Here is a 27,108-nt window from a genome sequence, read left to right as displayed (position 1 = left end):
TACTGTCATATGAACGTGTTTCCACATCTGTGAGCAATAAAGCAAGATTACCTGCAGTGTGCTTGAATACTGTGCACACACACACACACACACACACACACACACACACACACACACACACACACACACAAGCAGCTAGTCTGCTGTGTTTACCTTTCCAATTATAATTACCTGCTGGGATGTCCTCTATTAATTCTGCTTTGCAACTGTATGAGCTATAACAGTGGTGAATATCGCACATGACAATCAGTGCTAAATGAGTAGCCATGGTAACCAGGTCGACCCAATGAGACGAACTCAGCTCTGACATTAAGGTTATTAGAGGGAGAAAATTGATATCGAGCTAATAATAATTCATTATCTCCCCTTTTCTCTCTCGCAGTCACATATACACACAGAAACCTCGGTCGTGGACATTGACAAATTGTGACCTCTATGTATAACCTTTCTATTTTCAGCCAGTTCTGCCCCATTGAAACAACTTGCGGTGCGAGTGGTTTCTTGGGGGGGACACTAGGATAGAACTGGCAGCGAGGGAAGGGAGAGCCGCTGCTGTGGAGCCGACTCGCCTCTCTGATCCAGTCCAGACTGTTTGCGACGTCACAGTGTGGTGCCCTGCCCTCTTTCTCTAAAACACACAACCACAATCTCAAGTAGCTCTAAATGTAGCTCTGCGGAGTGCTCTTATTTTGGCCTGGTTGTTGTTTTACACCAAAAACCGGGAAATGGAACAAGCTTCACTTTCTTTGGAGAGATGAGCTTTGCCAGATGTTTGCGCTGACAGCAGGTTTTTTTTTTAGGCTTGTAGTAATGAGAATTTTTTTGTGCATCTCTAAGTTTTTTCTGCAGTGACAGTTTGATGTGAGCCACGATTTGATGTTGTCACATGAATAGAGGTTAATACGTAGCCCGCTACCTAATTCACCCGGCTATGGTGCAGCATGGTGGGGGTTTGTAGGGGGGTGAGACCAGAGCTGAAACTGAGGTTTTGTTTCACAGATGGTAAAATGTGGTGTAAATATATTACATCAATATGCGTAGCCTGGTATATTGCAGTCATAGAAGAACATTTGTTCAGCCTTTTCCACTGCAGGAACAGAATCAACAAAGTAGTCTATGAATGCACAAAGATGCGGTCAGCAGATCTGGCTTCAGCACGGGGGAGTTTGTCTTATATCAACCAGCTGCTTTGTTTTAAGAAAACACAACTTGTCATGTAATCGTCGTGAAGAACCTCCGAGGAATTTTAATGCAGCGGAAGAAGAAACGAGTAAAACCACTGGATGAGCTGGAGAACCTCAGTTTTTATCCAGCCTGGTCTATTCATCATCGTAATTATCACCTTTGCATGAATACAAAAACACACACGCATGCACGCAACTGCAACCGAGCATTAAACGCACGATAAATGCTTGAGTTATGCGCGCATTTCAACATTTCTAAAATATGAAACCGTCAATGTTTCTTTTGAGGGAAAAATCTGTAAACATGTTTGTTTATTTTTTGCAAGATTAAAGGGAGGAAAATATGAGAGCAATGTGAGATATACTTAAGACACGCTATTGTGAGGGTTTGGATCATCTAAATATGCCATGTGAAGCTACAAAGAGCTCCTGCAATGAGTGCTTAATTGTGTGTGCAAAACCCAAATCGCACCTTATCACCCTGTGACCACAACTGAGGGGGGGGGGGGGGGTGACTGTGTTGTTCTGCACTGAACTGATATGTAAATATTTATGTAGTCACCCGCATTAACTGTCATTCTACCAGAAAAGGGGGCAGGTTGAGAGAGGGCTGCCAAAATCAGACGAATCAAATGTTTGAACACTTGGAAGATCTGCTCCTCTTCGTCTGAGCGTATCCGTTAAGTTGTACCTGCGCAGGCAGCTGCACACCTGGATTTCTGTTTACACTCCAGCTAGAAGAGTCCTGCTGGTATGACGTCAGCCACTCATGCTGCAGAAACCTCGTCCAGGATGACCTGGCCTTCATGTACATATGAAACCCAGAGTTGAAGGGTGATTTCATAGCCTTGTAAACCATCTGTTGACAGACGTTTCAAAAATGTAAAACCTCCCTGCTTGGCTTGATTTCCTTGGAGCCTTTTTTTTTTCTTTTAGATTTTACAGTCTCGCTCTTCAAACGCTGACCTTCTATCTTTCCCTCTTGCCTTTGACCTGTGTGACACCCATCGTGAACTCAATGTGAGCACTTTTCATGATTTAGCAGTGTTTGCTCAGATGGGTGCACATGCAACTGTGCAGGCATACACACCGGGCTAACTGACAAGGTCACATATGGGATGTGCTCCTAAACTCTGTATCATTTTACAAGTGTAAATATTAGTCAATGTCAGGAGCGTTTACACAGTAATGGTAGTCCTTCAGCTCTACTTTACTTGAAGCACTTTTTCTCTCCTCCTCTCCCTTGAGCCTCTCTTCTCACAACCTTCTTCCTATTACTCCCCTCTTGTTCGATGCTCATGTAATCCCCCATTTCTCATTACCCAATCTTCTCTCCTGTTTTCCGCGTCTGCTTTTGAGCACCAGTAGTCTCTGACAAGACCCAGTCTTATTCCAGACATCCCAATTTCCCCACATTGAAATCCCCCTCGTCTTATTCTCCTGACAAAATGTGATTAATCATTCCATTAACTGATCCACTGTCACTGGATTGTTGAGGAATACTTATAATACAACCTCAACCATCCTCCAGGGAGACACCTAATCTTCAGGCCATCTTCCAGACCTCTCAAACAAAATGCTTTTGTGCACCACATGCCTGAAACAGCTGTCATCCAATGTGGGTTTGATTGTCATGAAATCTGCCCGTGGGTGAGAAGAGCGAATAGCAGGAAGTTAATGTTTCAAAAGAAAAGCACAACAACAACTTGAACCTGGACGGTTTAAAAGACATCGTTTCACCAAAGGCACATTCACCAGCTCCTTTGTTAAATACACCTGTTCAGCTGCTCGTTATGCAAATATCTAATCAGCTAATCACATGGAAGCTAGTTAATGCATTTAAGCATGCAGCCACAGATAGCTCTGCTGAAGTTCAAAGTGGGCATCAGAAAGAAGTGACTTTGAATGTGGTGTGGTTGTTGGGCCGGATGGGCTGGTGTGAGTATTTCAGAAACTGCTGATCTGCTGGGATTTTCCCACAGAACCATCTACAGAGAACTTACAGAGACTGGTCTGAAAAAGACCAGGGAGCAGCAGTTCTCTGGGTGAAAATGCCAGAGGACTCATGCAGTAAGACCTTGAAGCAGATGAACTACAGTAGCAGAAGACCACACCAGGCGTCACGTCGGTCATCTGAGAACAAGAAAGTGAGTACGGTTCACACGGGCTCACCAGAATTGGACAATAAAAGATTCAAATGCTGCATCATTCATAGGGTAGGTTGAGAATCTGATGTAAACTACATGAATGAGTGGATCAGCTGCTGGTCATGGTGTAATGGTGTGTCCTAGTACTTTGGGCCCACTAGTACCAACTAGAGTTTAAATGTCACAGCCTACCTGAGTATTGTTGCTGACCATCTCCATCCCTTTACATATAATACATCGTGTCCATCTTCTGAAAGTTGCTCCCAGCAGGATAACAAAGCTCAAACTATTGCAAACTGATTTCTAAAAACAAAAAGGCAATGAGTTTGTGGTACTCAAAAAGCCACAGTTACACCTCAAAGCAACAGAGCCTCTGGGATGTGTGGAATGGGAGACTCAAATATGCAGTAACTGTGTGATGCCAGCTTATCAATATTGATCAAAATCTCTGAGGAAGGTTCCCAACACTTTGTTAACTGGTGCAAAAATGAGGTAGTTCTGAAGGCAAAAGGTGTCCAACCCAGATATAGAAAGATGTACTTTAAGTGTCCAGTGGGTGTGTCAATACGTTCTTGGCATGTGCATTTAGTAATGTACAGGGTGGGCCATTTATATGGATACACCGTGCCACAAACAGGACTTTAACATCACCAACCATTCCCATGTTATTATGCTGTATCCATATAAATGGCCCACCCTGTATATGCAAGAAGGAGAATCTTTATTTAAAGGAAGAAAAAACTCAAGGAGGCACAGACAACATTAAAGACTGAGTAAAATACTTCCTCGTTGGTTTTACACTCGGTATTTATTGAAACAAAGTAGAGCATTGAGCCAATTTGTAAAAAATAACAAAATATTTGCTATAGCACATTAAGTTTAACAAACCTCAAGCTTATAAATATACATAGTTGGATTGGTAGAAATAGTTTGTCTAGCGAGAATCATCACAGGGACAGTGAGAAGGTAAGTGAGTGGTACTGGAAACCTGTGGCAGCATCGTAACCTGAACACCTGTGATACAATGTGTGTAAGAGTAAAGCCAAGCACGAGCATGACTTGGTTCCACGACGATAAGGTGCATTTCCCTTTTGCAAAAACAGTGAGGAGCCGCATTAGTGAGAATTAGTTTAAAAAGTGAACTTTGGGATGCCTGCCTCATCACTGGTCTGTTATGAAGATGATGCTTTTCTGCTGAAAGCTAAAACGAGGATCTGTTTTAGGAAAATAAATACAGTTTACTGATTGGTTTGTTGGATAGACGTACTATATACACAGAATATTTCTCCACTGTAACCACAACATTGCCCATATATATTTAAACCGTGTTAAGTATTGTAGAATAATGTTAAATGGATAATTTGAAGTAATATGGAAACATTGAAGGCTATAATATTGATATAACGATAACAGCTGAACAGACACGTACAGACATGTTTAAGCCTCTGTATCAAAGTGCATAATGATGGAGGGCTTGTTGCAGCACCTGGGGAACTCTAAGGCATCAGGGACAGCTTAGTCAAAATGGCCCGATCCCCGAAATAGCCCTCTTCTTGTGCCCATTGTACTCCAAGGACTCGTACAAACCGACAGTGTTCCTTACTGTATGTGTGAAGGGGGACAAGCAGACTTCAGCAACGATGTGAAGGCTGGTCTGGGAACAGGCCCTTGAAAAACACATCCATAGACTACAGCACACGTTCTCCTCTTTATAGTCGCTCTCCAAACAACAAAATAGGACCTTTTGTCAATTATGCCACAAAAATTAAACCTTACTCATCTATGAAAGGCACAGTCCAATTTAAAACGTTGTGACCCATTTCCTCTACGGAGTCAAGAAAAATGGCTTTTTCTGTGGTTTAAACCCCCCCCCCAAAAAAAAACAAAAAACAGTTAAAAGGAACCGTGGTATAAAATTTCCAGCCAGATTTAGGCACTTGAAAGATTTAAGTTTTCTGCTGATGAGCGGGCCAAAATAAAACATTACAATCTGAAAATAAATATTTCACAATACTCTCAGTTTCTGAGGACATGATTTTTTAAGTCTTTTTGCAATGGCATAATTGTTTAACTCTATAAATATAATTTATATAGTTTCTTTCTTCCATTCTCTCTGTGTTCAGCTCCTCTGCTCATGAATACACACAGATTTATGCCCATTATCTGCAAGCAAATACACACAGGCAACACTCTTCTTCTCACTTGCAGACAAATTGGTCTACGACTTTGGTGCAGCGCTTGCACTTGACGTAGCAGCACCAGTGGAACTTGCAGTGGCACCGCTCCACTATCTGGGCCTTGTACTGGTCATAACCTCTGCCGCAGCACATCAGCTCACACCCATCCATGCCCTCTGAGGTCTTGTTGCAAAGCCGCCCCACTGTGCCCAAAGAGCCTGTGCTTTGGTTCTTCAAGCAGTAGTCTGGACTTTGCTCGATGTACACCAGGTCATGGTTCGTGGGAGGGTTGAACCTACTGTGCATCTGCACCAGCTTTCCTCTCGAGTTGAGTTTCATGGCTACGGCACTGTCATACTTCTCCTTCAGTGCATCGCCCACCTTGCGGAAGTCGGCCAGCTGCAGCCAGCAGGTCTTCAGGCTGCAGGAACCTGATACTCCGTGGCACTTGCAGGACACGTGGGCAAGGTCTGACACAATCTTGAGAAGAAGAAGATCAGAGAGAAACAAAAACAACAGGTTGCATAATTATTATTCTTCAGAAAACGGAAAAAAGAAAAGAAACTTGACCACATGCTTCGTGCTGTAAATTCACCCTGCCTGTATAAATATTTGAATAATGTGCTGCTCTTGATCTCATGAGGCATCACTTTGCTAAAAAGGACAGAAAGTGCAGGGTGCTCCAGGGTGCAGTGATGTCCACTCGTTTGTCCTCCTTGAAAGAGTACAGCCCGCCAATCTGGCATTACGATTCCTTTGAGGTGGTTTCAAGATGTTTTAAAAGGAAAAGAAACTCCAGAGCTGTCTGCAGTGACTCCATCTTTTCATAGATCAAAGCCTCAGGGGATCAGATGGAGCTGTTACACAGATGATCAGTGGAAACCTGTCTGATTGACCTGGACTGGACTATCTCACTTAAAAAACAAAAAAAAAAAAAAGCCTTTCAAGCTCTGGTTGGTCTAATTTTGAAGCGTGAAGTATATACACGTCTCTCTGCTTGTTTTTAAAAAAATAATAAAAGATTTGTGCGTGCACGTGCATGTGACTCGGCCATCTTACCCTCCGTCCTGCCTCATTATTGTGAAGATTCATCAACAGCCGTGCATTCTCGTGTGAGCCTTTGGGGAAGCTCTTCTCCCTCTCACGGGCATCCACAAACTCCCTGGAGAACCTGTAGCCATAGTTGAGGTTGTCTCCACAGCCGCCCCAGAGCCAGTCTCGGGGAAGATCTTTGGGGCGAGCAGCACGACTGCACCCACAGCTGGAAAGCTCACCCTCTCTGCAGGCCCGGCTCACGGCGTTCACCACTCCGGCGGCACTTATGGCATACGTGAATGCTGTTTCTCGACTGCCTGCAGATACAAATACCACATGACATTTGAAACAAGACAAGAGTAGAGATCCAAATTTTGTTTTAAGCTGCCCAATTTTAAAAACACTGCAACCCATGAGACAAGAAAAGTGATCTCCATCCACTGCTTTCATTTTTGTAGGTTAAGCATGCACGTGTCTTCTGTAGCCAGTGGATCTCCCCATCGTTTGCTTTAAGTGTGTGTGTGTGTGTATGGCACTTTGAGATGTGATGTCATTTGACAGCATTCACCATACACTTAAGATTACAGAGCACTTCAGCCAAGCGCTGCAGGGTCGTCATCAACAACATGTTGAACAGTGGAATCTGGTTTGCTGTTATTGGGCTTCAGCCAGAGAGAAGACGGCGCCCTCCAGTGACAGAGATCCTTCTTAACAAGTCTCTGCCATTTCACCCAAATTGAACGTGACAACGGTTCTTTTAGTTTATCTGTCACGACTGAGTGACTCTGGAGCCGCTGTACATTAATTCCAACTGTTTCTACCCTCAACATTTCCTCTATAGAGCGAAGATTTAAAGAAAAAAAAAAAAAAGGCAGAAAATTGCACATAAGCAGTTTTTGTCGCTGTACGAAGCCACAAGAGAACTAAAGAAGAAACAGACTAGCAAACGATGAAGCCGTGTGTTGACACTGAAGACGAGGACTGCTACACAATAAAAATGCACAGCTCATATACATGCTCGGGCAAACCTTTAGAGACTATGCTATAATGACAATAACATATGGACAGAGTGAGATGAGGGAAACTAAGGCGAGTGAAACGATAAGTCAAGAAAGAGACGGAAAAGAAACAAAACAAGCAATATAAGAAAAGAAACACACTTAATATTCCAAAAAGGAAGAAAAGATGAATAAAGAAACCTCCTGGAGAGGCTGAAAGATCCAGGTGGGAAATACTGCTGGAAGCATTAGTGATCAGAGAGCGTGGTGGGGGGTTTATTAGGTTAGTACAACTTTTAATCCAGCCTGAGAGTACTGGCCTAACGGTGGGCCTGCAGACAGACAAACTGTCGTCTCCCACACTGCTGCCGCCCTTCTAATGTCCCCCACCCTCGAGCTAGCCAAGCCATGCAAGGGAAGAGTCTGAACCCAGCCACGCCGGCACCCCCTGGACCTATGCTTTAAATCACCAGCAGTGTCCTAAGCCAGCAGACAGTAAGACAGGCTTTCATATGGACAGCTATAGAGGGGAGGACATGTTTACATGGCCCAAGGTGGACTGAGATGGGATCACTGTTGGGGAGGAAGTGGGAGGGAGAAGAGGAATGGGAGGAGAACGGCTGCTTGTGAAGAATAATTCGTGGAAAGGGAGTAAGGACCAGAGACACGCCAGGCAGAATCACCGAGAACAGAGTCAAAAGCTACACACAGAAGTACAGCGCGTTAAATGGTCGAGCAACACGAGTGAAACGGTGCGACATACACATGTCCATTCAAACCGTTTCAGCTCTTATCCTTAAAATGTCCCCGTTAGAAAAGTCATCTGCAAACACAGTAAGAGGAACGCTTCTCTGAATAAACAGTCACCACAGAAACTCCTGACCATGTGTCCTGTAGATCATCCAGAGAAAAGGTAACATTACATTTAAAATTTAATTTATTTCATTACATTTCCTTAGTGGGACAACACACATCCAGTGTCTGCAACTGGTTTCATTTGGCTGAACTAAACACTAAAGACAAACTAAAAATAAATTTGAAAAATGGCCAAAACTGGAAGATCTGACCCGTTTAGATTTAGCATCCTAAGCTGCTCCAACATCCAATAAAACTGGAACAATGTGTGTTTAATGATAGGACCCAAGAACAGGACTTGATGTTAGGGACTGGAAAGCTCTTGAACTTTCTATAAGAGACAAACAGACAATGTAATCTCTGACGTGGTGATATATCGCTCCATATACTCGTAGCACTCCCCTTACTTGTAAATACACAGAGTCAGCTACAGTCCAGAGTTTGTGTGTCTGCGTGTGTATGTGTGTCTTTGTGTATTAGACTGTCTCCCATTCATCAGGGGGGAAAGCAGATTCTCCGACTCCCTCCTGCTCCATATCAGGGGGCTGGTTTAGCAGGCCAAAGCCACATGTGATTTATCGAGCAACCTCACCCACCAACTATTCCCTCCACACAGCTGCTGAGCATCAGCAGCCTCATGCATTTCACACACTTTTCACAAACATAAAAAAGGGTCAGTGACTCAGAAAGAAGAAAAGAAAAAGACATAAAATATAAAAATCTAAGTAACCCTGTTATATCTGGTACATACAGGAAATGTGCATATCAACATGCTGGTGAGTACAGTTATGAAGCGTTATCTTTGTTAGTTTCCTGTGTCTTTGTGTACGCGTTTCTTAGAATATACGGCACGTCATACAGCCTGTGTCTCTTACCTATTTGCATGACCCGTCCAAAAACGGAGGAGTTGTCCACCGTGCTGCAGTTCCAGCGCCGATGTCTGAACTGGTACTGGCACTCTCTGATGCCTGTCTTGGCACCTTCACCGATGTACTGCATGTGGTCCTGGTAGAGCTGGCACAGTTTCTTCTGGCCCTGCGACAGGCCCACCAGCTGGCTGCACAGAGGCTGGGCGCCGATGATGTAAGCCTCTGGGATTAGTAAAGGGTTCATGGCCAGAGACCTGCGTGAAGGGGGACACACAGTGCAGTGTTTTCAGTCATGTGTCATTAAAACAAATGCATCCACGTTGTTGGGCCAACACTGCAATCAGCAGCTGATTTCACTTGATTGGGTTCTCTCCATTGATGATGGAACTATGTTAATCAGTGAAATGGAGGTGCAGTTAGTTCCTAGGTGGAGTAAAACCCTGTACACTCTTAATGTCAGAGGACAGTCGATGTGAAAGTCATTTAGAGCCAAGAATATACAGCGAGTGAAGCTTAGACGAGAGGAAGAGCAGTCAGGAGATAAAGGAAAAGAAAGAAAACGCAAGTAAAACACAGATGCATGAAGGAAATAAAGGGCTACGTTTTAAAAACACACCACTATTGTCCGACAAACGGAAGCTCACGCTCCCGCATCCAGTGGCTGACTGCGGCGACCACTGTAATCACTTTTGAGTTGAACAATTTTTTTTACAGTTCTTTATATTATTATTTTTAATTAATAAAAGAGACAAAGCTGTTATAAGGAAAGAGTTGATGCTACTAGATTGCCTACGCTGGCTAAAACTGTGAATTTGGAATGAGTTTAAGGTTCTTTATGTGCCTATAAAGCCACGCATCGGTGGCTCCCGGGTGTATTTAAGAAGTTCTCTGCCCCTGTGCTGCTAGGTCTCTGAAATCCTCTGGGCAACTGCGTTTAACTGCTCCATGATCGAGGTTAGTGGGAGATTTTTGTGGCGGGAGCTCCAGTGAACTGGAACAGCCTTCCTCTCACAATCAAATGCTACCCGCAGGACTTAAAGAAAAAACAAGACGACAACAATAACATGTACATATTTTAAATGACCCTTGGACATTTTTAGTCACCTTAGTATTTTTATATTAATTTAAAAAACAATCTCACAACTTCTGATATCATTCCACAATGTTGTTGTATAGTTTGTGCTTTTTGCACCTATTTTTGATGTTACTTGTCCAATGAAGGTATACAAATTCATTTATTTTAAAACAGGACATTTTTTTCCAAACTGAATTATATAAGGATTTCCATGTGTGTTTCAAAATGTGCATTTTTTTCCATCTTAACTTTAAGTTATGTGGTCGGCCAAATACACCGGTATGTAGGCCGGTGTGTTTTAAAAGAAATGTGTAGCTTACTACAAAAAAAATATATAAAAGCACAGATATGATTAATTCTCATAGGTTTTCTCAAGTGCATTTCCTCATGTCAGCTCACCCGAGCAAGAGTAAAATTCAGCAGTCGTGTAACTTCTTATAGCACCAGATCATTTCAGCTAAAATAATTGTTCCGTTCAATTTTGTGGAAGAGAAACACAAAAACAGAGCGAGAGAGTGAGGAAGGAGGAAACACCAGTATGAGCATCTGGTTCCAGGCCACAGGACAATTAGAGCGGCCCATCTCAGAGCCCCCAGAGAGAGACAATTAGCCCCTAGTGTAACCTGATAGACTAAGGAAACTCAGCGGCAAGGAAACACAGAGGGAATACGCAGAAACATACACCGATATACACAAACGGGCACACAGTAGAAAGGGGGAAGAAGAAAAATAAATCATGCACACTAGTGCAGTCTGATGCTGTCTCACAAACATGCAATGAGCGCGCTCACAACTCCAACACTCCAAATCACTCACACCTGTGCGTCCTCTTGAAAAGGAAACTGACAGACACACACTGTGTGAACATCCTTTCCAGGGTCTGCTGTGTAGTAATGTGCGAGTCCTCAGCTGCAGGACTAATTTGAGCTGTTTCAACTTTAATGTAGCTTCCTACTTAGCTTAATTAGTTTGTATCTGTATAAAATCTTTACAATTATTTGTTTACATTGTTATTTTTCTATAACTCTACCAGCAGAGTATGTCACTATTTGCTCTGATTTGCTCCACTGGAAAATAAAAATATTTTCTAAGAAGTTTTGGGTTAAATGTCCAAAGTTCTTGAACAGGAGCTCTGATTGGGTACAATAAATATTCACCAAGTGTATAAACACAGAGCTACTGGATGTCAAGTGTTGTGATTATCAGAAGTGCTAGGTGTGTTGAAAATATAGACTTCTCTTTTAACGGAAGCAGGATATGCGCGCGCACACACACACACACACACACACACACACACCGTATTTGCAAATATTTGGACGCAGACTCGGAAACCACAGCATTCTATGTTTTTTTGCGATGTTCATAATTTTGGTTTGGCAAAAGAAAGTAAGGGAGAGAAAGTTTTCTTGCAAAGCTGATGGTATACACAGAGTATGCCATATAGATCACACATATACAGGCCTCAACAAATAAACACTTAAAAAAAACAAACAGTCAGTATCACCTATATGTAACTTTTTGCCGAGTCTTTTTAGGCGCCGCTGTCCTATTTACAAATTAGCGTATGACAGAAAAGAGAATGACAAGTAAACACACTTCAAAGGCGCACACTGAACAAATTAAGACTCACAGAATTGCTGGCATATGGAAAGAAAATTATTGCATACCACCATGAGTTGGCCTCCACCACCACCTGCATGAGGAGAGTGAGGAGTGTGAGGGCAAAGACACAGTGTCTGGAGTCCAACACGCTGCCAAAGGGCCAGCAAATCGGCCGACGCACACAGCCTAGCCCCAGGTTCATACTGCCAGTGATCTGAAGGAGAACAGAGAACAGGATACTTGTCAGTCTGCCTGCTTAACTAGATGTTTGTTTCTCATGCACAACTTTGGGGCATATTATGGAAAGAAAAGGGCAGAGAAAATGTTCTCTCAGCTGGATTGCTGTATATTTTACATCTCATTTACATGCGTGTGTGATGAAATCCCTGTAGCCATCACTGCTTGCACAGCAGAGCAGTCATTTGGCAACATATCAGAGTGTGAATCACACAGCCAGAGAAGACACGATGACTATGAAACCCCGCAAGACACATTCCAGACATTTCACTTTAAGGCACAGAGAGACTGAGAAGCGCTAGTTAGACAATTTAATTTAAACTTATTTTTAACAAATATTAGCGCATTTTAACGAAAAGGACCGGGGGTTGTTTTTTTTAAGCCAATAAAAATAAAACAGAACTATAGCTCCAAGTTCCGCTTTTATTTACATTTCTGGGAGACCCGCCTGTATTTTCTTTTGCTGAGAATGTTTTGTTTATTTGAAAAACTATAATAAAACTGTTTTTAAAGCAAATAATTTTAATTCGTTTTTTTAATCGTGGGTAATTAAATTAATTATAAGAAAAACGCGGGTTTTGTTTTTAAAAAGATGGAACAATTAAAAAGTAAAGTCTATTTCTCGTAACTACGAAAAGTGGCGATTAAACGTGTAATCTGACAGAGGCCTAATGGACATCTCCTTATGTATTTAGCCTATATTAAGATTAATTTTTCTACTTATTAATTGAAAATGGATCTGACAGCAGCCGGGTGGCGGGGGGATGATGACCGGATACTTCGCAGCTTTTGCGCAAAGAAAACCGCACAGAATTTAAAAAAAAGAAAAGAAAAGAAAGAAAGAAAATGTGAATTATCTGCGCACAACAGCACAGCTTTGTTGCCATTTTGGCAGAAAATTAGGTCAAATAATTACTCCTAAATTTGCGAGTTAAAGCGATGTGCCAGCCTTCCATCTTGTTCGTGTGTGAGTTTTTGGGATCGAGAGCAAGTCTAATTTGTCACGCTGCATTATTTTCCAGGGTTGAGTCGTGGAGACCCGGGCCTGCCTAAGACTCATTAAAAACAAGGCCAAGTTCACCATCACTCACCCAGCGCGCGCGCACACTCGCGCACAACACACACACGAACACGTGCTTTTGGTTTGCGTGCTGCCTCGTAATAGTTGGTGAAGTTATGTTCTTCGCAGTTCCTCCACATAAATTAAAAGCAATAATCCACAGAGGGCGGCGGTTTTACACTGATTTTAAACCACTAATTGGAGCAGTTGTGCCTGAAAGGAAGTGGATTTTTTTAAATATTTTAAAACACATTAGTAATTTATTGATAATCAATTAAATATTATTTTTGGCAAAAAAGTTTGCTAGGAGCAGCTGAACAGCGGTGGTGACTCACAGGGTTCATTTGGCAGATTGAGTCACGGAGCTACACGGTAGGTGCGCGCATTGATCTGACAATTCACATCTGAGTTTCATCCACTCAGAACAAAGAAGAGTACATTTTGTTTTCATCGACGGCACAAACTAACTTTATTAATGTGAATATGATTTTTTTATAAGCTAAGCAAATCCTGCGTTCAGTGACCCTTGGAAACGATCTGACCCGAGCGAGGTATTCATAGGACGTGACCGGTGACTGATGGCTATACTGCAGAGTTTTGTCAGTCAAAGTGGTATCTAGCTAAATGAACAAATTTCAGCTAGAATGATAAAGCAGCAGGCAGTACTTCAGTCAAAGTTAATTTCGGGGGTATTTCAAAGAGCCATATGGCACTAAAACCGAGAGAGCACGCATAGGAGGGGCAGAAAAAAAGTCTGCCTTTTAAGACTAGAGCTGGGAATACCTCGAACCCGGGCCTAGATATTACCCCGTTCTGGTCTCGTGTTGTTAAAACGCTTGGAAAAACTATTTAAAATATCATTAAACGGATTCATTGTGTTTTAAAAGTTTCAGCAACAATAAACGGTGAAAAATGTGAAGGAAAGCCAGTGTGTGCTCAAAGTCAAGTTGTATTATGCTTAATTTAAGGACCGGTCTATTTAAAAAAAAAAAACAAAAGAACAACATATTTACAGTCAGACGTGCATCTTAAAGTCGACAGATGCTGACTGTGAATAAAACGAGTTACGCTAGGCTTCTTTTGTGTGGATGCGCGGGCTGGTGGAGAATGAGAAAGAAAAATGTATGAGGTAAAAAAAAGAAATGCATCTATTTTAAACATATAAACACTCATTAATGACTGAAATATTGTGTGTATCTAACAGGACAAGATGATGAGCGTTTTTTCCCTGTCTGCCCCGATGTTTACACAAAACCAGGAGAGGGAGCCAGGTACAAGGAGTTGAGAGCAGCAGAGAACACTGCCTGTTCACTTAACAATAGAACACTGTTCGTTAAAAAGCTTTTAAGCAGAAATCATATGCATTTCTAACAAATACTGTGCTTTTTATGTAATGTTTGCACAATAGCGAAGTGCCAAACGGCTGTCAGGCCATAGGAATGGGGGGTGGGCGCATGTTTCACACATCACATCTGTCAAGCACTTTTGTCCACATCCAGAGCCTGTACAAGTTCAAAAACATCCCACTGAAACACAAATTTTCCACTCTTTAAGATAAACTGTGGCTGAGGTGGAAAACTGAGTCAACTAGGAGACGTATAGACTACTCACCGGGGAGCACAGCCCGTTAGAAGCCGTAATCCACTCTCTGCAGACGATATCAAACCAATAATCACAGTGCAGGCCAGGTGATTTAAGATTTCCTTTTCCGCTGCACTCAAGGCAAGTACCGGAGTTTCTTTTTTTCGTTTTCCCCGGAATCTCTTGGGATATGCCTGGTTGGGATGAACAAAGTGCAACTCAGGGAGTCAAAGCTGAGAGTTCTTCAGGTTTAGTGTTTGACGCACACAGAGGAAAAAAAAAAAAATCAGTGCAAGCGCTCCGTGCGCTTAACAGCTTAAAGTCTGGTAGTAAGCAGCGGGATGGATAAAGTATCTAGTGACAGTGTGTGGAAATAGTCCTTTCCTTTCACGATTCAGTGCGTGACTTTGCGGTACCTATTAACAAATACAACCACCTACGGCAACCCAAAGCGCCACTGGCGGAAACCTAACTGTTGATTCGCTTCTAATTAAAAGCAGCATGAAACTTGTCTGTCCAAGTGGAAAACTGTCCCAGAATCCAGCTAAACTACACCACAAGAAGAAGAAGAAAAAAAGACGTGTAAAAATGTTAAGACAATTAATTCCAGCAGATCACACGCTCACGCCACGGCGCGTTTTACCTGCGGAAAGATCCACACGGTGATCCTCGCCACAAACGACTTGTCAATTTACCTTCCATTCTGCGCAAAAAAACAAAAACGACTCAAGACAATTCCCCAACTCGAATTAAAAGTCTCCACTCTCAAAAAAGCAAGTCATTCATCCGCCTCACCGAAAAAAATAAATAAAAACATTAATTGATCGGCTCCAGACTTTATGCTCCAAAAACTTTCCGCGCGGACTATCTCCAAACAGTGCGGCTTGGCGAGCGCGCACGGTGCCAGGGGGAGGAAAAGAGCACAGCGTGTGAACGACAGCGGCTTTTCTGAAGCTCCAAGCGCGTCGTCCTCCCACACCGTCTGTGTTGAAGTGCAAAAAACTATCCCTCCCTCTTTTCTCTTCTCCCCTCTCTCGTTCTCTCTCTCTCTCACCTGCTCCCCAGTCGCCTCCTCTCTCAAACTAGCACATTGCTGCATTGATGCGCGGAGCAAAACCTTCACATGGCGCATGCGCTTCACATTTCTCCTCAAATCCCTCTTTTCTTCCTCCAGTCACCAACTTTCAACAACCAAGGAATTTCAACGTAGTTGGAATTGAGGAGAGAGAGAGAGAAGGGCGGAACAGGCTGTTACAAAACAAGCGTCTCTATTACCTAAAACAAACTTATAAAGCACCCGAGGCTATTACCCTATCCATACCAGAGCAGCGTTTGGATTTTCACTGGCAGCAGATCGAGTTACCACTCAGTAAAATCAAGACAAGCAGGTCCATATCATGTGCTTATACAGGCTGCTCTCATCACCTAAGTGGCCGTGAGCATTACAGTCATTAGAAATAGCTCCCAGGCATAATAATTATTATTTTATGGTACGTTATCTCAAAACATGCTGCAGGAATCTGTCAGCTTATAGTTCGATATTTTTCACGGAGTACAGTCTGAGCGTAAAGTGTTCAATCCTTTTAATGTGTCACACTGTAGATTACTCAGTATGTACACAATGAGGCCATTCAAGGGTGAAAGACGTGTAGTTTTCAATTGCGATGGACAGAACCTGGTTTGAGGAAACAGAGAGAGGATAACAGTCAGTGAAAGAAACAATGCTAAAATTAATGCAGGGAGACAGTCACCTGTACATCTGGCTGTGGACCAAAATAAAGACTTGCTTTTAACTGATAGGGGAGATGATTACACTGATGTAGTTGCCTTAATTAAGTGCCATCAATCTCGCAGGTCTGCTGCCTTTCCTTTACATTATGTGATGGAAAATGCCTGATTTGGCTCCCAGCTAACTTTTTTTGTGACGTTTTTTACAGCACTTGGACAAAATCCAAGTGTAAGCTGTATTTTCTTTCAAATGAGCTACTTAGTACGATGCAAAGCTATATTTTTACATGTTTTATACGTGGCGGTGCAGTGGTTACCACTGTTCCCTGGTAGATGAAGGTTGTGTGTTTGAACGGTCTGAGTCCTTTCTTGCAGTGATGGACTTCAGAGCTGTTGCCCTGTTTGGACCAGTGAGAGCTGCCATACAGATTCCAGTCCCATAGTCACCACGTGATCTAACAGTAGCCATCAAGTTTTCACACCACACACTGTGTAACTGAAAGCTGAATCTGATTATATATTGAGACTTAATATTAACAATGCTTATCTTTGCCAGACAGGTTTTTGGCTGTTTTCACACAGTGTAGGACTGTAATAGTGTTGTGTCCTCATAGCTGTGACAGCATTGAGTCCTGGGCATTTTGGCTCACAGCGTTACCATGTTGAATGCTGGAGACTTCTGACTGTGTCAGAGAACACTTTAAAACATCCTTAGCCACCCCCACCGCTACCCAGCACCACCATGCCTCACTACCCCTACCTCCCCACAAGTCCCCCTAGGATAAAAAAGGGCAACATCTGGCTGAGTTTATGAGGGAGAGAGAGAGAACTGGTCGACCATGAAAACCGAAAAAAAGGAAAAAAAAATCTTTCTCAGGCAGTGCAAGAAACTATTGTTGTAGATGCCATTAGTGGGGGGGCAACTTTAAACTTGTGAAAAATACTCGTCGTTGCACTCACATTTATCAGCAACCCCAGCATCAGTGCTCACGCTGCGGTCTCCCTGATGAAGCACGCACAGTTTGCACAGTTCTTGTGAAACCAATATTTTATTCAAACAACAGAAACAGGCTGATCACTGCAAACCACTGTGGAAGAAGTCAAGGGCGACTGCTGTTACCCCCAAACGTTCATATCATCACATGAAGACAGTGTAGCACAAAACCACACACACGCGCACGCACACACACACTACAAAAACTGTACATATTAGGTAACAACCAAATGAAAACACCACTATGCTGCTAAATTAAACTGCAATTGTACATTGTCATCACATCAGGTCAAGCTCCAGTACAGTGAAAAAAAGTATTAATGCAAGACACTTGATTATAATCAGATTAGTCACTCAGATTCACAGATCAGTAGACAGTAACATAATACACCACTCGTTGAAATCAGAACAATAAGTCACATGAATCTGTGATATTTAAAAAAGAAGAAGAAAAGTGGCACTCAAATAGTTTCAGCTGTAGAAAATCAAACAGAACATGAAAGTGGTTCATTAAACAATGACGGGGAGGCAAGGCGAACACAAGGAGAAATGTATGCAGACTTTTCTTATAATAAGTTGGCTGCTTTGAGGTCAGCTGTGTTTTCCTCCCAGTTAACTAAGGACCCTATTCTTGGAAAAGGAGGAAGCTAATCATCAAACATTTTGTGGTGATCTCTCTGCAGGAAATGGGAGATGGGCAAGGGTGGTTTTACAAAGCACTCAGTTGCAGTGTCATTTCAGTGATGTATCTCAGCAGATATCTCCTTTGGCACAATACATTGAGAAGGTCTCTGTGGATTATGGATTACAAGGTCCGTGTTGTCATATTTACACAAGTCTGATATTTAGCTGCAAACGTGAATACTTTTCGTGCTACCATAAAAGAGTCTAGAGCTGGCATGAGTTCCTCTGGCTCAGCTCGGCCGCACTCATAGTCAACAGTTGTTTGGGGGACGGTTGATGAGAAGCCAGGACTCTGTAGCACCACGGTACTGTAAAATAAATCCAGCTTCCAACTGAAGAAAGCTGGAGAAATGAAGGCAGTGGACCGCTTGCCACACTGATGCCAGATGTTCTGATGAGGTGCACACACAGTGTTCCCAGGTCTTCTGTGGGCCACTGCATACCAGTTGCTAGAATAACTCATTTCTGCCCATCTGAAAACTTCACCAGAATCCAAGTGCAATGGTGGGTGCTTGAGTGTGCATTTATATCTGTGTTTAATCAGGTCTGGTGGTCTCGATGGTGAAGGATATATGAGCCGGTGTATCTGTGTTCTTGTAGCTGATGCCTGGTATCTGATTCCACGAGCTGTGAGAAGAAACATTGAGAACAAAGTGAGTAAAACATGTAAAATGCAAAGAATACAACAAACAAAACAAACAAAAGCTAAACTCTCTGTGTCACATAGGTGTGTGAAAATGCATTTTCAAGTCGGTGACGTTAGGTTGTTTTTAATTTCTACGGTGATCTCCAAAGAGGTTACATCACGTTGCTGGACAAACAGACCGCAGACAATAGTCCAGTGTGGACATTTCGTGTTTTTTACGCTATAGCTTGACCATTTTCTTCCTGTAACTGTCTGGCAAGTCTCCAGAGCTCCTTAAGAATTCCCTAAATGCAGCTGGCAGCAACTCAAACATCAAGTGCTCATTAATAAAAAGAAAAAACCCCTATTGGAATGTGTCTGTTACTCAGGCCGCACAGCAGTCAGTAACAACTCACTTCTTTCCTGAGGGCTGTGAAACAATGATGTATGTCTGGTACGCTGGGGGCGCCTCATTGGCTGAGCAAACAGGCCCGAAAATAACCACCAATCACTGAAGACATTATCATCAGTCATCAGGGAGGCATAGTGAAGGAACTTCAAGACAAACTTAGACATATGCACAGGTAAATACATAAAGATCCCAAAACACTTAAGTTGCAATTAATGGTAATTAACTGTCGCATCCTGGGTTGGTGTATGCTGCGTATGAAGAGAAATGTCAAATTACAAGTAATTGTTCCAGATTTGCTGGGCAGCTCACACTTTTTCTGCCTCACTGTGATTGGCTGCTCAGCAAAAAAAAAAAAAGGACCATCCATTACAGGCAGAAGTAAATAAACAGGAATAGCAATTAAAGTGAAATCATTTGTTATGCAATGCAGGGTGTGTATGTGAGCATGTGTACACGTAGCTGTTCTTGGATGTAAGTTTTACCAAATAAATATGTGCATGTGTGTGTATGTGAGAATTTGCCTAGGTGGGTTCGAGGCCATTCTCAGGTTTCTTTGCACTTAAATTAATGATTTGGAGGCCCAAGAATCAACAAATATGGCCCCCGGCAGGGCATAACGGAGCGCACGACCTGCCCGTGGATGTGTTTGAAGACTGCTCCTCTTTCTTCTCTGTCAGCACCTCACTACCTCCAGACAACAGACGCATTCACTAAACAAACTCACATGCGACGCCTGCGTTCATGCTGTTAATGAGGAAGTGTGTTGCTATGTGGTCATGAATGTGTGTATGCTTATCGACCTGTGATTATTTAACATGTCAGCATGTTGTGACAGAGTGTTAAAATCATACGAAACTTTTTGTTCCTTATTTGAAGTGTTGCCTTTGTGGTCACGACTTCTTCATTTCTTTTTTTTGCAGCTTTATGAATGTGATAAAGCAAAGCATATTGTGTCAGACAGGACCACGCGTGGGATAATTGAGTGAGCTCAGATGGCTCTGACAGGGCGCTTAAAGCCTTTTGTGCCAAAAGGACAAAGTTTCTTTTTTTACAGCTAAATCCACCCAAAGAAAAGTCACCTGCGTGTTCACTGCATTTCACCTTAGTGAGGTAGTAACTGTCACCGAGTCTATAGTTGCTCTTTATATGCCCCTTAAATTACTTGTTCCAGCAGATGTTCTTCCATTGCTTGAATGATGTGTAACAGAAACAACTTGCAGATATTTCCTTATGCAGTAATGCAAAAAAAGGAAAAAAAGCAGGATGAGCTGAGAATTTGATGTTTGCCAGAAAGTGGCAAAGACATGTGCAGGAAGAGAAAATGGTTTTGTGTAACGGTCTGGCAAAATGAAAACGGTAAAAGTGTTGGAATGTGATAAACTGCAGAATAATATGCAAACACTGACCCGAATCTTCAAAGAGCAACTACTGATAACCAAACGTTAACAACTCATCCAACACATCCGATTCCCTGCCATCATTACTAGGAGGAAAAAATGAAAGTACTAATACTAAACATGAAATTGCTTTATAAAGGTCTCAAACTCCAAACAGCCATTCCTTGTCCCCATGTAACTTTCATCCCCACCCCTCCACTCCTGGCTTCCTTGACGATGGGTACGTGTGTGTAAATGATTAGTACCAAAATTAGCAACATCTGATGTTTATTTCAGGTTAAGGAGGTAAGTAAATAAATAAATGAATGAATGACTAAATACACCGCCTGTTTTTATAGAAACATTGTGTAGAAATGATTCAGGAGGCGGATATTCTGCTTTGTTATCTACTAGTCCGTCATGAGGACTGGATATGAATCCCAGAGTCTGAATGCAAGCGGCTGAACTCCTTCTTGTCTTTAAGTGCTACTTATATAAACTTGTTGTTAAATGGATCCTTGCAGAGGTTTGGACCACCAGTGTTAGAGTGCTGCTCTTTCACTTGGAATTACCCCTGTGGTTGGTGTCCTATCACTCCTGAGAAAAAAGAAACACACTAAATTCAATTACCAGTACAAAGACCCCCCCAGCTCAGTCTACAGAGAGGGGAGACATAAAGCAAGTCAGTTGGTTGTATGATGATGAAGCTATTTAGGGTGAAATACAAGCATAGTGGGTGGGGATTTTCTTCCTGTCTTAATAGTCATGAGGAAATCTGTAAATCCTGACATAGTATGTGACCATTCATGTCTTGAAACTGCTGCCAGGAAATCTCTTATCATATATCAGAGCCTTGCACTAGTGGTGACTAGATATGCTCCATGATGGTAAAAACAAACAAACAAAAAAGAAAGAAAGGTCCGATCCCAGGAAATGCTTAAGGTGCAAAAAGTGAAACTGTAAAGTGGGGGAGTCTGAAAGCACCAATCTGATGTCACACAATGCTGTGAACCAAAAGCACTAAAAAAGGAGGAAAAAATAAAGCAAACGATTGAGATCACATGGCCATCATCCTAGAACCGTAGCCTTTTCAAATGTGGTCAGGAAGAGAAAGTATCTCCTCTCAACAATTGCTTCAAGAGCTTGCTCCTTCTTCCCTCGACCCCCCCTTCCTTCTTTCTTTCTTTCTTTCTTTCTTTCTTTCTTTCTTTCTTTCTTTCTTTCTTTCTTTCTTTCTTTTCTCTGCCTGACTTTTACAACTTCCTCCTGGTTGGGCTGCAGCTCTAACCCAAACAAAACTCCATTTTTTAGTTATTGGCCCTCATGGCATGTAATGGAGAATCAAGCTAATTATCCCTACAGCTGTTTTCACTTGCTTTTTATGTAAGCAATACCTGGCTGATGCAGAGAGCAACAGTGAGGCCCTTCTTAGCGCTCCAGGCCTCCAGGCCGGCTGGAATTAGAGAGCAAAATGCCAGGTTTCCCTCCCCCGATACTGCCTGTGTGTACCCCTGAACCCATCTCCCAGCACACATCCCAGTCTAACTCAGCCAGACACAGTCCCCCACACATCCAAAGCTTCTGCGTCCACTCCCTATTACATCTCTCTCTCGCTTTGATGTTTAACAAAGCTGCTCTTCAACAGCTTAGATGGATCTGTGTTCATTTTCTTCCACTGATGGTCTCTGGCAATTAACGGAGGAGGAGAGCCAGGGTGTGGCTTGGGTTAAATTGGAACCATCTCCTGCTGTCACAGGACTGAGAGACAGGGTGAGTGCACAAAAAAAAGATGGAGGGAAAGAGAGACACAAGGGTAAATGCAGGGAGTGGGAGAGAGGGGGGTAAAGAGTAAAAGAAAACAATCCCTCACAGGCTAATTACATAATTTCCTTCATCTGAGCAAACACATGCTGGGTGAAAGCAAGTGTGAGCAAGCCCCACAGATGCCAGGCCAAGAGGTGCAGAGCAGACCCACTAACAGTCTCTAGCAATGGGCGGCTTGTGCCACAAAGGCGCTCGGCCAGATCTCAGAGGCGTCTGCGGAGTTTGTAGCTTTTGTGGGAGTCGTATCCACAACCTTAGTATCGATCCTCCCTTCCCCGGCAATCTCAGGGCAAAGTGACTCAGTGCAGATAAACAATTGCTGGTGTACTGTTTCCTTCATAACAGTCCATTCCTCACTGCAGCCAGAAATCTGTTCAGTACAAACACCACTAGGTGGAGTTGACTGTTGTTGAAAAAAATATATCTCATGTATCAAACTCATTAAAGTCCCATGGAGAGCCAGCGTGCATCTGTAAGTGAGTCGGACAGCGTGTATGCCTCACATGTGCTTTTTCTGAACTTTCCTCTTGCTCAAACACCGCTTCGCTTGCTTGCTCCGGCTGTTTGCGTCTTTTCAAATTGAGATCAGGTTGAAATAAGCACAGGCAAAGAGAGAGAAGGAGAACATAGTAGCAATTTCAAGACTTCTATCATTTCAGCAGAAATTACAGTTAAAACTATGCCAGCTCCAGAACGTAAAAGAGCAGTCCTCCCCTCCAACTCTCTCCCTCCCTTTATGTTTTTCTGTCTCTAATCCGGTAAGGAATGATGGAAGGCTCTGTGTGGAATGGTGGTGAGTTGGGTCCAGCCAAGGTGTGCCAGCGTACTAAAGATACGGGTAGAATCTGCAGGAGCTGTTCCTAATGCGAAGGTTGTTTTGACATATTCACACACAGACAAGTATGCAGGCATTCTTGCATTAAAAAGAGCAGCACATGCTGCAAAAGGGTTACCGGTGGGACTTGCTAACATATTCATCAATCATTTAAAAAGCCCTACAGTAAAAAAGAAACTATGTACATAAAACAGCGCATTATGTTCATGCAAGTTCAAAAAACAGGTTTGTGCAACAACAGTAAGAACTGGATGGGATTCTATCTCTCAGCTCCTAGTCTTTTTGATCTCTAACTAATCTCTGAGCTTTTCCCCTATGATTTATCCTCCTGCCCTCTCCTCTCTAAGCACAGTGTGAGTGGCAGTGTTTATGTTAGTGTGAGAAATGTGTGAGTTCTACTGTGGGCCAGCTGCATGGTTGTCAAACTCTGTGTATGCAACCCACTACTGTACCTGCTTTCATACTGAGGCTAGTGCGCGAAAGCTACTTCCGTCTCATAACAACACCTTGACCCGGAGCTTGACCTTGACATGGAGCAGAGGCGGGCCATCAGAACCAGGGCCTAAGAGGCCTGAACATGCCTGCATCTTGAAAGCAGCACAGGCCCAGCCAGGCAGGGGAGACGAGTGAAACCTGAGCCCACATTAAAGAATCTGCATCAGGTAGGAGATCAGGAGAGGCCTCCATGATCTCAGTGTTTGCAGGGGTCTGGGCCTCTGAAGCCCTATCTCACCTCCATCTGGAAAGAGAATCTGAGGGTAGCCTGATGGTCCGATAATAGGCCATGCCGACTGACACGGTAACAGCCTCTCACCCCCATTTGCAAAAAAACCAAAGTGGATGCAAGTCTAGTTGTAGTGCTCACTCATGCTGGTGTGAGAGGGAGGCAGAGAGCTTGGTGTGGGGGTCCGGGAAGGAGGAGGGTGGGATGGCGGTAGGTGCATGGTGGCATTGAGGTAAATTGAAAATGCATGCAGTTTACAGAGACAAGTCTAGAGTTTAATGGTTTGTTTCTTTTAGTCTTTGTAAAATGGAAGACACAGGTTGCTACGTAGCTAGAGCTGTATCAGTAACTATGCATGGCTGTGTGTGTGGAACAGAGGCTACTGGTGGTCCCACGTACCAGGTTTAAAACACGTGGGGCTTTTCAGGCACCGAGGCTGTGGGACGCTCTGCCGTTGTCTTTACGCTGACTCTACTGACTCCTTTAAAAAGCAGCTGAAGACATTTTTATACAAACGGGCTTTTAATTAATTTTAACTTGGACGGCTGATCTTATTGTGAAGCACTTTGTGATTTTTATCTGTGAAATGTGCTATATAAATACATTTTACTTACTTACTTACTTACAGTTGCATTTTTAGGTTCAACCCACTCAAATGCAACCAGAAAAAACACGTATGACTTTATGTGGTAATTATCGTATTTTATAAGGCAGGAGAGAGAAAGTGGGCTGGTGTCAAGACCTTTGCCTGCAAGATGGAAAAGAAGGAAGAGAAACAGTGAAAGCCCTGCTCTGCACATAAAGCAATAATAGTGTGCTATTTCCCTTCCATCATTATCACTTCATTTCCTTATTTGCATTTGTGATGACACACGGTACAGGAATAATGCTGCGTTTATTTACGTAGTTTTCTAGGGTGCTGCGAATGCTCCACCCTCCTCTTGATGTCTTCTCAAGATGACATCAACTCCACTGACCCATCAGTTTTCACTCCTGACCCAGCTAGTTGCTTCCTCTCTTTAACTGCCCATAGAGTCACTGTTTCTCCATATGTTCTTTATGGCCCACAGTTCAGTCCAGTTTCTGCTCTTAACTTGCCCTCACACCAGGTCGGACATGACAGAAGATGGTTGACCACACGAAATATTTTATACATCTTCACCAGGTGGAACATGCATGAATAATAAATGGCGGATTATCACTCTTCGTCTGTGACAAAGCAAAAAGGTTTTGAACATTTCCACCTAATTCTAAATTCTGTGTGTAGATGTGTGGCTGGACAGAGAGACAAAAGAAATGAGGGTTTGGATTTAAAATGGTTTGGTCAGATCTACTTAGGGTCACTGACATCAGCTCAATAAGTAAATATGATCCCTGAGATCACAATGTGCTCTTAGGGAATACCAGGCTTACCTTAATGGAGGGCTGCGTATCTGCACCTGCATGTAGATCTGGGTTTGTGTGTGTCTGTGTACATAAATCTGCAGCTGTGTGTGTGTGTGGAACAGTTGTGTAAACAAAATCCGATCATAATGTCTATTCAGAGCTGTTTGAGGTAGACAAGTTCACATGGATGTGATTTGTGTTGAACGAGTGTTAGAACCTTTTCGTCTGGTGATGAAAACTGCTCATTTTCCCCCCGTGTGGGCGAGCGCGTAACTGATTCTGTTTGGTGGTTCACTCTCTGTTTAATAGGCGTGTGCATTTTTCTCACAAACCACGGTTTTGCCTGCTTCACTCGTGAACATTCAAATGGAAAAAGTGCAAAAACCAGAGTGACAAAGTCGAGGCTAATGTCAAGTGGACTGAGTGCCTTTGTGCTAGCACAGCTGCATTGTAGTACTTAATACCAGGTTAAGTCCAGTCTCAGGAAGAACCAATCATGACTCTGTTTCTGAGGTCAGTATAGCCCCAGGACACTACAGACACATAGGATACATACTAGGGATAAACAAGGAGGCTTTCTCAAAGCTTGGTGGTCTGCTAGCAATCTCCACAGCGTGACCTCTGTGTCAGTGTGTGAAGGGAAAGAGTGAAGGTAATAAAAAATAAGATGATTTTTCAAGCTGCTAATTCTGTGCACATTTAATAATAATATAGTTTTGATAGAGATCATAATAACACATTAATCTCAATTTATACTACTTCCTATCTAGAATGATACCAGTATTAAATATGAATATCAGCAGGGGAGTGGTTTTAGTTTTAGTTGCGTTTGTGTGTATAGGTGCAGTTAGACTAAACGAAGGGGTCTCACAGCCAGAGAGGACACTTTGGAAAAAGGAGCAAAGTTTGATGGGAAAAAGGTGAGGGACACGGTTTTGGTCAGGAGTACTTTGCAGCCTGAGAGTGGAGTAAAAAGGTGGGGTAACTGCTAGTAAGACAGAGAGAGGGTGTCAGTGAAACAGACTATAGGGGCCCCTGGCAGGAGACCAGAAACAAACACATTAAGGTGATAAACAGTTATCTGAGCCAGTTATGCTTCCACAGACTCTTTGAACTATAAAATGCCTGCAAACCCCCGAAACACTTTTTAGGGGGTTTTACACTATGACTTAAAAAAACGCAGATAAAACTTTTTCAGCCATCTTGAACCTTTAACGACCTTTTGGAGCACTCTGTACGACGATGTGGGAGCCCTGCCAGGGAAACGTAAAGGGAGATACAGCAGATCATAAATAAGCATCGTAGAACGTGACAGGTTTGGCTCCGTGCATAGATAGAGAGTAAATAATCCTCATTTGTTCTGACATAACGACTCACAGTTTCATGATATTTACTGCTGAAAACACCCTGTACCCATTAAATAAGCGCTGATAGAGCCATCGACACTGACAGCGCTAACGTTTAGCCGTGCTGTGGGATTCATGCAACAGGTTATAATGCACTGGCTAGAAAATACTTATTTTTGTTTTATTAGCCAAGAAAGATATGGAGTGGAACTGGGACTGTAATGTATGTAAACCTGTTCTCATTCTCTCTATGAAACTCTGTGATGTGGAAATATTGATGCGCCGGCTATGTTAGGGACCACTTTTCATTTTGGCTCCTCCAACTCAGATAACCAAACTCATGACGTGATTTCC

General features: G+C 42.8%; 2 protein-coding genes across 4 annotated transcripts in view; both read right to left on the bottom strand.

Moving 5' to 3' along the window:
* Window positions 1–4,120: 4,120 nt before the first annotated feature.
* LOC101468418 (protein Wnt-5a) lies at window positions 4,121–15,889 on the bottom strand. 2 transcript variants are annotated; one of them, XM_004558885.3, is made up of 6 exons: window positions 15,875–15,889; window positions 14,851–15,014; window positions 12,008–12,156; window positions 9,272–9,519; window positions 6,568–6,860; window positions 4,121–5,988 (listed from the first exon to the last, which is right to left on the bottom strand). In XM_004558885.3, the coding sequence occupies exons 3-6, from the start codon at window positions 12,142–12,144 to the stop codon at window positions 5,530–5,532; spliced, it is 1,137 nt and encodes a 378-aa protein (XP_004558942.1). In that variant the 5' UTR covers window positions 12,145–12,156; window positions 14,851–15,014; window positions 15,875–15,889; the 3' UTR covers window positions 4,121–5,529. The 2 variants fall into 2 exon arrangements, with proteins under 2 accessions (XP_004558942.1, XP_004558941.1); XM_004558884.6 differs by lacking the exon at window positions 15,875–15,889 and adding an exon at window positions 15,464–15,868.
* A 2,388-nt stretch (window positions 15,890–18,277) lies between these two features.
* Window positions 18,278–27,108, bottom strand: part of LOC101477967 (ERC protein 2) — a 165,591-nt gene continuing 156,760 nt past the window's right edge. For both annotated transcript variants that reach the window (XM_076878162.1, XM_076878163.1), the window contains one exon: window positions 18,278–18,853. Coding sequence is in view for 1 of the 2 variants with exons in the window: in XM_076878163.1 (XP_076734278.1) it covers window positions 18,767–18,853 (87 nt within the window). In the remaining variant the exon portion in view is untranslated. The remainder of the gene's footprint in view (window positions 18,854–27,108) is intronic.

This window comes from Maylandia zebra, linkage group LG20 (assembly GCF_041146795.1).
Source record: "Maylandia zebra isolate NMK-2024a linkage group LG20, Mzebra_GT3a, whole genome shotgun sequence".
NCBI lineage: Eukaryota > Metazoa > Chordata > Actinopteri > Cichliformes > Cichlidae > Maylandia > Maylandia zebra.
The sequence above is the reverse complement of the archived record's forward strand: the minus strand, read 5'-3'. Positions and strand labels throughout refer to the sequence as shown.